Here is a 12500-nt window from a genome sequence, read left to right on the forward strand (position 1 = left end):
GCCATTTAGCAAGATTGTAATTGTAAGTTCCGGTTGCTGATAAAATAGGCCTCATACTTAGTGTGGTTTTGTGAGTCTTGGGTAAGCCATAAAGATGAGCGAGCCTGGAACTCTTAGGCGAAAGTGAATTGACAATTTCTTCAGGCAGAATTTGATTTAAAGTTTCCTGCAACTCTTTCTCTTTCTGAAGGAGCGGGTGGAAATGTTTAGGTGGTCGTCCACGCATTTTAGATCATTTGTCATCGACATGAGTAAGTTTAGAGGTGTCAACTGAAGCAGCGCTTAGTAGGCGGATGTATTCGGGTTTCTCCATCGCTACAACCCCAGAACCTTTATCGGGCTTAGTGATAACGATGTCGTCACGTTTCTTTAAGCGATTGAGAGCTTTGGCAAGAGCCTTAGGTGGATTAGGACTTGTACGCTGAATGTAGTGCAAAGCGATTGAACGTAATGTTGAGCTAGCCAGTTCCTTTTCATCTGCATCTTTCAATAAGGGCTCTATTCTCCAATACGTCTTCTCAAAGCTGGCTTGAATGGGTGAAACTTTTTGAGGTTTCCCGCCAAAGGTGGCCAGCAAAGTCTTTAATATCAAGGAGGTCTGGAACCTAGTATGTTGCCATAGTAATAAAACTGGTACGCTCTTATTGTGGAGCACATCCTCTAGAATCTTATTGCAAAGGATCGAGCATTTCTTATACAAATTGGCTGGGATATCTTTTTCCATCATACTTTATCATAATTCGGTTCAGTTTATGACGTCATCAATTGGCTAATTTGCATATTTGGAAAACTTGAATACCTCTGGAACAAAAAGAGAGATTTGTAAATAGTAAACAAAATTTTTCTTCTTGTACAGACCACATGTAGCAATATGTCAATTTTGCCATTGATGCACTTTAACAAGACTCCTGGATCCATTAACGTGGGATGCGTTGGTCATAATACGTAAAAAAATTAACGTTATCTCAGTACTAGGCAAACTCCCTATTCATTACCATGTGGGGCCTAATCTCTTCTATAATGCATTTCAAAACTCAGGTTTTCATTGGTTGGTTAGAGGTGATTTCGGGAAGGTCATTGTGCAGTCACTGATCAGTAGCGAAGTTACATTTTTACAACAGATTTGTCATGTCAATGGCAATTTTATCTATGGACATTTATATGATTTCTGACGTCATATTTGATTGCATCAATTGCAGTCTAGGCCTCATGAATGTTACATTTATGTAGTTTAGTTATTACCAAAAAGCTATGGAAATGTATACATATGTAACTCATGTATTATTCAGTATGGTTTCATTTGGCATTCATTCACAGTTTCTTCTTTCTTCTTTCCTTATATGTTCTGTTATCTTTTCTTCTCCTCTTTGTGTTCACCACTGTTAATAAAAGCACATGTTGATTTTGTGAGCATTTGTTAGTAGAGTATGAGAATGTAATAGCCCACGTTGTTTCCTACATCTTTAAAAAATAAATTTAGAGTGCCTATCCTTTAGCAAAACTTGCCTTTATTATGGAAACCCTAACCTGCACTAATCCATGTTTTTTTTTTGGCTTTGGGTCATACTTCACCCTTCTAAGGCACCAATCAGCCTTCAAACAATGTGGCCAGGGTTGGTTACATGCAACTCTCTCACAAATTTCACGAAATATGCTATCTGTGCACTCCCTGCTTTATTTTAAGGAGGTCTATGTTGTACTTACACGTATGTCCAGATGATTGAAGTGCAAGCGTCGACAGGTCACTGCCCCGGTGGATTAATGGCTGTTGACCATTTGATGGGGAAGAATCTATACAAAACATGGGAATGTTGATGTTTGAGGCCTGGATGCTGTTATCTATGAGATCATTGAAATTTAACATACACCTGTAACAACCAAAAAGCTGCAGGTACACGTATATGACCTACACCATGTTTGTACATTGTGAGGGTATACACAGTCACTGTTTTTTGTCATTGCTAGTGCTGTGTTGCATCTTGTTGTCGTCGTCGTCGTCGTCCTTCGTCCATCTCGAAAGATGATGGCTGCAGGCTGTTGGGTCACGTCTGGGTGCTGCACTTCCTCTGATGGCTGTACAGCCCTATTCTGAAATGGCAGTCTCTGGAGCAGGTGAGGCAGATGAAGGGTGATGCTGTTGTGTCCTGCGTGGATCTCGCCTTGCGCTCAGCCCTCTTCTGCTACAGTGTGGTGGTGCGTTCTTCTTCTGCTCTCTCCACCCCGCTGCGAACAGCCAATCTCCATGCCCCACGGTTCTCAGCAAGACTTTCCCATGTTTCCAAGTCGATACCCGCGCCTTTCAAGTCACGTTTGCATGAGTCCTTGTACCTCATGGAGGGGTGCCCACGGGACCTGGCTCCATCCGCGAGCTCACCATACAGTAGGTCTTTCGGGATGCGGCTGTTGTCCATGCGGTGTACATGTCCGAGCCACCTCAGTCGACGCTGGGCCAGGAAGGCGAAAATGGACGGCAGTCCTGCCCGCTCGAGCACCTCGGTGTTGGGAACCAAGTCTTGCCAGTGGATGCCAAGGTTGCGCCGAAGGCAGCGGAGGTGAAAGCTGTTGAACCTCTTGTCTTGTGTAGCATAGGTTGTCCAGGCCTCACTTGAGTAGAGCAGGGTGCTGAGGACGCAAGCTCTGTACACCTGCATCTTGGTGCTGTTGGTCAGGTTGTTGTTGTCCCATACCCTCTTCTGGAGCCTCGACATCATCCCAGCGGCCTTGGCAATCCTGGCCCTGATCTCTGGCTCCATCGATAGGTTGAAGGAGATACTCGAGCCAAGGTACTGGAACTGGCTGACTGGGTTCAGGTCATAGTCTCCGATGTGGATGGAAGGAGGAGACTCAGTTCCCTGGGACATCACCTCTGTCTTCTTGAGGCTGATGGTGAGGCCAAATTCTCTGCACGCATGTGCTAGGCGGTCCACCAGTCTTTGCAGAGCTGCTTTAGTGTGGGTCGCCAGTGCTGCATCATCGGCAAAGAGGGCCTCCCTGATGGTGACGCTGCAAACCTTTGTTTTCACGCGGAGTCTGGCCAGATTATATAGAGTAGCTATTTAATGTAATGTTGATAGCCTTGTAATTCTAATTAATTCTTTTGGCTATTTTTAATGTAACTGTTCTTGTTTTAGCATGTATTTTTGCTTAAAAAACAATAAAGACCTATTATTGAAGACCTATTAGATTGAAGAGGCGCCCATTGGACCTTGTGTGAAGGTACACACCGTCGTCGTTGTTCTGGAAGGCATAGGACAGGAGCGTGGAGAAGAACATCCCAAACAGTGTCGGAGTGAGCACACAACCCTGCTTGACACCACTGCTGATTGGGAACGGCTCGGACGTTGCTCCGTTGTAACACACTGTGCTCTGTATGTCTGTGTGAAAGGACTCTACGATGGCAAGCAGTCTTGGAGGGCAGCCGACCTTATTCAGGATGTGAAACAGTCCGCTCCTGCTGACGAGGTCAAAGGCCTTTGTGAGATCAATGAAGGCGAGGTAGAGGGGCTTGTTCTGTTCACGGCATTTCTCTTGTAGCTGTCGAACAGAGAAAATCATGTCATGGCATCTTGTTTTAACTTCTTGAGTAAAGTAAGATTGAGGCAGGCGAGGCTGTAAAAAATGCTCCTGTATAGCTGACATCCATTGCGTATAATTGCTCTCTGTCTTGTCCTCTCTTGTTGGTGCCCTTTCCTTGTGATCTCTTTATAAACAATGCTGACCTTTTCTTGTTTGTTTTCCCTCTTATAATTATTTATAGGTAATGTTGCTGGAGGTAGTTTTAAATAATTAGGTGTAGATCAAGGAGGTATATTTAATTTACGTTTGACACAATCTAATTACTTATTTAGACCACATTATCATTACCATCTTGAAGATGACATTTTCACTGTTTTTTTAAATTCCGTTATTGTTGTTGTTGTTGTTGTTATTGTTATTATTATTCTGATTATTATTTTATTATCATCCTCATCATTATCATTGTCATGGAATAAATACTTATTATTATTATTATCACAAATTTACCATTAGGAATCACTCTTGGATGTCTGTTTACATACAGGTACATTCATTCATTTCATGTTTAACATTTTAACCAAAGAAACTGTTACAGTATCACTTAAATCAATAGATTAGCTGCCTTACCACAAAATAATTCTTATGATCCTTACTCTACTTTCAAAATTTAAACGATGTATTTGTTTGCGTTCAAGTTTAGTCTTATGATTTTGCCCCTGGGTATTTAACTTACAGAAGGTCTACATTGGTGATATTTACAGAGGGTTGACTATATTGATAAACTGTCTGTTCACAAAAGTACTGTTGTCATCAGGTAATAACGTCAGATCCTCTAGGGGTTACCTTTCAGTCGTTTTTTTCTACAGCCTTTTCACAAGTTGTTCCTGGAATGCCATTAAGACCCTATAATCACAAAGATCCTTGCCTGGTTACAAGGGTCCAGGACATCTTAAGAACTCATACAGCTAGGGTTATGTTCTTACAGCGCTCCTGGATATAAATGGAACTACATATAGTACAAATACGGTTATCATGTTCTTAAGAACCTAGTCACAAAGATCCTGGCTCATGGAGAGCGTGGTTACAAAGGTCCTGGTTCAATTAAGAACTCTTATAACTAGGGTTATGTTCTTAACAGCCTGGTCACAAAGATCCTGGCTCACGAAGAGCCTGGTTGCAGAGGTCCTGGCTATATTAAGAACTCATACAATAAGGTTATGTTCTTAAGAGCGGCTCCGCCTTAATATCGACTAAACCGGGAAATAGCCAAAAAATGGAATTTCTTCAAACTCCCCCAGAATGAAGTTCTTAGGGCACTAGTTACAAAAATATTCCTTAAAGTGCGTTAAATCATTTAGTGTTTTTATTAACGAACTTTTTCTTCCCGATGACCAAAATCAGCCAAAATCGATCGAAAATAGACGGCATATTCAGAAACTCGTAACCTCGAAAGTAAAGATTATCATTCAAAACTAATCGTACGTCGTATTTCTACTTTCTTTCTTGTATATTTAGAGTTATTTGGATCGCGATTTGATTGAAAATCAAATATTTCACGTAATTTTGAAACCTTTTGGCTTAAGACAGCTGAACGAGAGGTGAATATTTAGCCTATTTTCAGCTGCTCAAAAGACGTTCTGGTACATGGATTTCCCCAAAACGGTTTATATTGTCTGAAAGAGCATGGTTTCTTCTGCAAATTAGTGAAGTAAAATTTTTGGGTAATTAAAATCGTGAGTGCCGAGAAGGCGAGTAAATGCAGTTCTACTTCCTGAAAACGTGACCTTTGACCTAAGCGTCACGAACGTGACAACAACCATAGAAAGCAGATGTTTCGTTAGTTTTAAACATTTTCTAATGAAATCGGTCCGTAACAATTACTGCAAGAAACTGGTAGAAGTACGGAATCTTATGGTGTCTACGAAGGAGTTAAAAGTCGCATTTCTGACACAAAATAACTTCGTTCGTTAATAGCATTAATAAACGAGCTTCAGTAAAATTTGCGAAGTTGCGATGCATGTTATCTAGCCGATACTCACCTGAACGTTTTATTTATTGCAGATGTCGACTCGTTTTCTCGGGAAAACGTTCGGAAGGAAGTAAACTCAGATTTCGCCATCTTTGCAAGTACCAATGTTTAAATTCCCACCAGAGAGAAACAACCAAACTGCACAGTTGCCATTAGCAACCCCAAAGTAACATTCTCTCAAAATGTAAACTGAAATAATGTTGGACTATTGACTGCCTTTCAGGACTAAATTAGAAAGCAGATTCAAGCTTCAGTACCTTTTAAAATTGCTTAACTTTATTTGTTTGCTCCGACTCCATTCATTTATTTGATACATTATTAAATTAATTTGAAGTGAGTTCACGTTCGAATATTGACAGGTGTCGCAAATTTTCGGATAAGGTAATGCAATAGAATGTATTTGCGGTTTTTCGATTTCCATACTTGCCATTTACTTTTAAAAGTAAAAGAGAAAAGGAAAAGAGGTTCAGTCTACCTGGTGTGAGAATTGAACCTTGCGGTGCACTTTATCTAGCCGATACTCACCGGAATGCTTATATTTATAGCAGACTCTTTTTCTTGGAAAAACGTTCGGAAGAACTGAAACCAGATTTCGCCACCTTTGCAAAGAACCAATGTTTCACCAATTTCCAGCCGCCAATTGTTCATCAGCATTATATCTGGGATGATTGGTGGTTTTGGATGGGCTCGAGGGAGTTTCATTTCCGGGCTCAACTTGATTGCTCAAATAATATGTTAAATGTTTTGGGCTATAAAATTAGCGTTCAAGAAAAGGGGATACATTTTATTTTTATTTTCTTTATTTCGCGCGAGATGGGGTAGCGGGGGAGACGGGGTGGGGGTACAATTTTGAAACACTGCACGCCCGCGATATCTTTTTAGCCAGGTCCTCTCATGCAGCGGACATACCTGGGGTATAAGTGAACATTTATCGCCGAATCATAATCTGTCCCAGGCATTGACCGCGGGCTTGCCTGCGAATTGGTTTAGCTGAGCAGCCTTCGGCAACTGCGGACGCAATGTATGACGTAACAACTCGATTTTTCCCACAATTCCTTACTTTCAAAATGGCGGATGAAGTCACACGTAAGGATGTATCTAGAAGCTGTATGTTCGTGGACGAAATAAGAGCGTACCGGGCTACATGTGACACGTCCTGTCATGAATAAAAAGACCAAAGAGTAAAGAAAAATGCTTGGCAAGCACTCTCTAATACACTGAAGATTGATGTTGCTTCCGCTCAACAAAGATACAACAACATCTGAACAAACTTCTCCAAGTACATAAAGAAAAGACTGGTTTTGGAAGAGATGATCTGGTAATACGACCAGATTATAAGTAATTCCGTTGGCTGTATTCATATATCAATCACCGCCAGACCCGTACTATCCATATTTACAAATGGAATGGTTGGAAATTGCGCCTATTCGATTTAAATTTAGCGGCAATTTGAGTACGTCCGCGATCCATTGCAGACGCGTCGGGGACCCACTTGAACAGATCGCCGAAACGTTGTCAGTTGGAACCGGCGACTACGTCGCAGCTAGGTCGGCTGGATATCAGAATCAGGCTTTATTCTTTTGTTGGCAATCTGCAAAATAGCTAATTGAAGCAATTATAATTTTTTTCATAGTCATCCAGAAGCATGCCAGAACTGAGCAGTCGCTCATGTATGCCCCTAACAATTGGATGAGGTAAGGATAAGACACGACCAACATATGGACGAAGTTAAAGCCTGACAGTGGCATTTAAACTAAACTACAACCAACCCTGTCTGGTTATAGTACCATACAACTCGCAAATAAACCGACGTTCTTGTTTCTCTAATAATAGTCCAAACCAGGAGCTCATCAGCAGGAGCCTCTATCTCCTCTAATTCCTTGAGTCAACCCTTTCCCGAGTAAATTTATTTTTTGGAACAGGTTTTTTCCGCGAAAAGTATCATAATTCCCTTGACGCTGAGATAGCTCTGTTTTGATTGGCTTTTACAACAGTGGGCGTGCTATATGTCCCAAGGGAGATTGGCTTTTACAACAGTGAGCGTGCTGAATCTCCCAAGGGAGGTGTTCTATAAATAAATCTACTCGAGAAAGGGTTGACTCCGAGGCCAAGTATGGGACATAGAGTCTCCTCTTAATGAGCTCCTGTCCAAACCCTATGCTGAAACAAGATTTCTGACTTCAAACTAGCAAGAAATTGTTTCTTTCGTACTCAACGAGACGACATTTACTCGGTTGTAGTAAAAACAATGAAAACACTTGGATCATTCCCAGTCTGTGAGACTAGAAACAGCCTACACGCAAAAAAAGCTAGTTGCAAGGGGAACTTAGAGGTTCTTTTCGTACTAGCCTGCTTCTTTAAATACTTGCACTGTTACTGCTGTTCATGACATGAACATGACTGTACTAGTTTTCCTATAAGAGTAATATAAGGCGCCTTCCTGCGAAGCGTTAGTTGCTCCTTGTTTATATCGAAGTATTCACAAATGTACTTTAACACGGCAACACTAAGCTGATTCAGCCTGTTCACATGATACAAGGCGCAAAGATCAAGATTGTAATAAGTGATAGGATGCTGGAGCTGAACTTCTCGTAGAACTTCTGTCTGAGTGTCCCAATATTGCTGTTGGTCGACAGCAGCCTCGCGATCACTACTGTCACCTTCTGCATGTTGATGGCGTAGTTTCCCAGCTTGCCGGGAAAAGTAGGACTGTATTTGTTGTGCACTTAGGAATTCATCTCGGGTGAACAGCCGCTTACCCTCCGCATTTCTGGCGTAGCGCATGTCGCGAGCTACCGACAGCGGATCTACTTTGTGGCCTGTTTGCTGCCGGATACTAAATTTTTCATTAAGGTACTTCTTTTGGGTTTCACTAAGGCGTCCGGATTTTTTTGTTTGCTTCAACGCCCAACCTCTCGACAGTTGATTGGCATTTGCAGCAACTTCCCGAGCATCGGTTCTCTCATCGTGGCTTGTCGCTCCTGCGCTCCTTCCTTCGGTTAATTTAAGATGGTACATTTCTTTCGCTTGGTCAAGAAGTGTGCCTCTCTCTGGGAGCAATTCACACATTTCGTACGACAGGTGCTTTTCAAGGGCTGAGTATCTTTGATAGACCTTGATACATCCTTCACTGGGACACTGGAAAACACCTACCCCTGCATTTCCCTCCGCTGTCTCTGGCACTTCAATGAGAGAATTTTCATCTGAAGACTTCTGGATACGTGTCTGACGCACTTCCTTGCTGCAATCCACAAAGTTTCCCGATGAAAATGCTTGTTGAAATGTACCACTGAAACTGGTTGTGGCTGAAACCAAGCCAAAAAGAAATGTTAACTCAAAAAATGAATAACAAATAAAATAATAGGAAGCAGCTCGCGCGCTTACTCTTTTTGTTTCTCCACGTGAAGAAATTTGTCTGTTGGTAGGTGTAGCACGAAATTAAGAAATTGCATGCAAACAGCACACGCTGAAAAAGCAAATTGGTTAACAAGTAATGAACACCCCATTTGTTTTACAAAAAAATACACGATTCTGGTAAAAAGTTCCTCAAACAGCCGCAATTCAGCTCAAGCTGTACCCACATGGAGTATACTCTTACTGGAAGGGATGAACGTTGGCGTATGAAGTTACCTTTCCGCCAATAAGGTGACCTTTATGCCATAACAAAAAATGCATAGCTACCTATCCCTCAGAAGAAAAAAGTGATGTTCGTATCTGCTTTATAAATCACGCTCATTATATGGTAAACTAACGAGGGCGTTGCCGACAGCATATACTTGTAACCTATTGTTTTCATAATTACTACATGTTAATACTACATGTCATACCTGTTGGTAGCTGTTTGTCTACTGTCTTTCCACTGCCAACGTTGTAGGATCGCCATACTGTTATTGTTGTGCCCGTGTACTGTAGGTTGTTAATCAAGCTTATGCCATCCCATTTGATGGGGTTCTCCTTGATTCCCAATGAATCAACAACAGCCACTCTGATCCCAGTGAGTCCTCCCGCTGATAGCATCGCAGTTTCTAAGTCCTCCGCAGTTTGAACATTGTGCCCCTCATTTATAAATCTGCGGACATGTGCTTTGATGGTGGCTGCTTTGCGGTCGCAAGGACATTTCCCTCCTTGAGGGTCACTAAAGTCCACTCTAGAAAGAGTGATTCCAGTGGCAGCCCCCATGGAACGACACGCAGCTAGCATGGTTGAATTGTGATAGCATCCGGCATTATCGCTCCGGAAGAATGCTGTGGTGAGTTCAGGATTTTCCATTTTCAGTGTGCGCAATACGTGTTCCATGATGCGGATAACCACCGAGCTATCTTGACTGCAGTTTTTGACGATGTGCACGAAGGACTGACTCTTTAGATTTCCCTGTGTTTCCTTGCAACCACACTTATGTGCCAAGAAATGCCCCTCTTTGCAAACCAGTCAGTTTGAGATTCACGGTATTTCTGTGGCAAAAATTTCATGGCCCAGTCCTGAGTGATCATGACGGATGACTCGTCTAGTTGGTCAAGTACTTCTACTCTGGCAGAGTCCTGAAGTTTACTTCTCAGTTGATGGGCCTTCCAGGTAAGAACATTTTGAGATGCTTGGTTGCAAATATGACGCAAGTCATCCAACTCTTCATCCGGTAGACCCAGATCTTCTCGTTTTAAGTATGCCTGGATGTCAGATATATTACATTTCAATTCTTCGCATTGGGAGCATGAATCACCATGATGATGATCACATGGGCTGCTGAACAAAGGCTCTTTTTCATCGCTCAAAGCGTATGCACTACAGTGGTCAGCCACAGGCGAGGAGAGAGATACGTGCACCTGATAAAAACAGACAACAGATATTATGTGACTAAGTAAAATAATTTACAGTAGCTCATAAATGGAGAGAAACAATGCACACTAGTATTGAAACATGTTTGATAATAAATATAAGGAAAGTGAGTGAAAATCAGTCAAGTTTAAACAAAATTTGGGCATTTGTGAGTAGTTGCATACAAAGGGGTTGGGAGGAAGCTACGCTGTTACAGCCACGATGTACTTAATTAATGATGCTAATTTTTGAATACCTTGTAATCCGACTTTAGATATTGTTTTCCGTTCTTCAGACAACTTTTCCATTGTCCAGCGACATCTCTGTTCAATATCCCGCATTCTTCTAGTCTCCTCACCACATGGCAAAGATCGTCAAAGGCCTTACTTCCTTCTGCGGCAATATAGTCAATACCCTGCAATGACTTTCTCACAGTGGCACTACAGCTTGAGAGGATGGTTAACATCGTTGTGCGTCCAAAAGGCTGGAATCCGGCTTCTTCGCAGTATTGGGTATACTGGATTACAATTCGTTCCGGAATCATATTACGAATTACATTAGGTGTCTCCAGAACCTCACCAGTTGATAACTTCATGTATTTCTGTCCAAATGGGAGATCTTGTATGATGTGCGGACTTGTTATAAATGTCAAAAAATGGTCAAGTTGGTTAGGATCTACTCGCATTCGGGGACTATACTTCAATGGAAGGGGAACGCCCCGACCAAACACATTTTTGTGCTGGCGCCCAATTTTCACTCGGTATTCAGTGATACCAGGCAAGTACCTCTGAAGGCGTTTGAAAGGGACTAGATCTGCCATTATCGACAAGATTTGCCTTCTTGTATCCCAAGAGGATGCATTTTTGTATGTTTCTGCCAAGGCTTCAAGGTATTTGTGGTCGTCACCCACTGCAGACCCAAGCTCTTTGTCCACAAGCATTGACGACTGCAGTGCATCCCATAAATATGCTGCATCCCCTGGCATAATCACATCCAAAGCTGCTACAACGACATCTTTTGCCTTTTTTACGTGATTTTTACGCGTACGTGTGCCCACCTCTTCCCACCTCTTCCTGGGTCGAGTTAATTTCTCTAAGTTACAACTTTCCAGGAATTTATTGAGTTGCTACCTTTGTAAGTACTGTTCACTAGGCTCTTCAGCTGGCACTTGTGTTGACTCCTCGTCGCTGCCGCTACTTTGTTCAGGAACAAATAAACTATTATCTAATCTCAACTGCATCATTCCTGTATATATGGCCGATAAATTGCTGTCCTCAGCAGAGTTTGCTTCCTGAAATATGGAGTTTCAATAGCAGCAGTAGGCTAGATCCTGCTCTAATAACTTACATATTTCTTATTCAGCAAGCGCGAGGCTCGTACTGGGGGAATATCGGCCTTAGGCCATGGGGACGATATCCTACCAGTACGGTTCCGACCAAGCTTAACCAAAAAGAGATTGACCACACGACTGAAAATTGTTAAGAAGAAATGCCATGATGAAGGACTGGAAAAACATGTCATACTTCAAGCGCGCAATTTTGATCGAGAGCCGAAACAGGCGTATACTTTGGTCTGACGTTACTAAAATAAAAGGGACAGAGAGTTGCAAGAAAAATGAAAGGAATCTTTTTTGTCTAAAGCAAGTTCTTTTAGAAAAACGTAAGCCGGCCATAAAAGAACCAAAAAATTTTCAAAAGTGGTTGTGCGGGATCATTCGGGACAGTTCCCGGTCCAATACTGAGAGAATATTGGACCTGCAATGGAGCTATCTGATTTTAGTTATTGGCCCTCTGAACTAACTTAGTCGTGTAACAAAATGTGATATTACTTGGATTAGTTGCTAGAAAAAACCAATACCAATTTTACAATTGGCATATAAATAATGCGATAACACTGTTATGGTCTGGTTAAAGGTCTCACTTGACAGCATATTCCCCATAAAAATTCAAGAGAAACGATGGCAAGAAATTTAGCTCAGTTATTTGTTATAGTGGATTTTTTGCCATTCGCCTATCTGCAGAGCTTCAGTTTAACTACGAATTGCATGGTAAATTAAACAGACGGGGCTCTTTGTAGGTTAGTTTAAATGTCACTGTCAGGCTTTTACTTGTTGGTCGTATCTTATCCTTACCTCATCCAATCG

General features: G+C 41.9%; 1 protein-coding gene and 1 pseudogene across 1 annotated transcript; both read right to left on the reverse strand.

The window, feature by feature from the left end:
* The window catches only part of LOC138016888 (uncharacterized), a 1380-nt pseudogene extending 1325 nt beyond the window's left edge, over nucleotides 1–55 (reverse strand).
* A 10543-nt stretch (nucleotides 56–10598) lies between these two features.
* LOC138015899 (uncharacterized) lies at nucleotides 10599–11342 on the reverse strand. Its single transcript, XM_068863028.1, has one exon. It carries the CDS (start codon nucleotides 11340–11342, stop codon nucleotides 10599–10601), a length of 744 nt encoding a protein of 247 aa, XP_068719129.1.
* Between the last annotated feature and the right edge of the window lie 1158 nt (nucleotides 11343–12500).

This window comes from Montipora capricornis, chromosome 9 (assembly GCF_036669925.1).
Source record: "Montipora capricornis isolate CH-2021 chromosome 9, ASM3666992v2, whole genome shotgun sequence".
In the NCBI taxonomy this organism is placed as follows: Eukaryota; Metazoa; Cnidaria; class Anthozoa; order Scleractinia; family Acroporidae; genus Montipora; species Montipora capricornis.

Coding starts and splice junctions, on each gene's coding strand:
- LOC138015899 (XM_068863028.1), bottom strand. CDS start 11,342: ATGCCAGGGGATGCAGCATATTTATGGGATGCACTGCAGTCGTCAATG.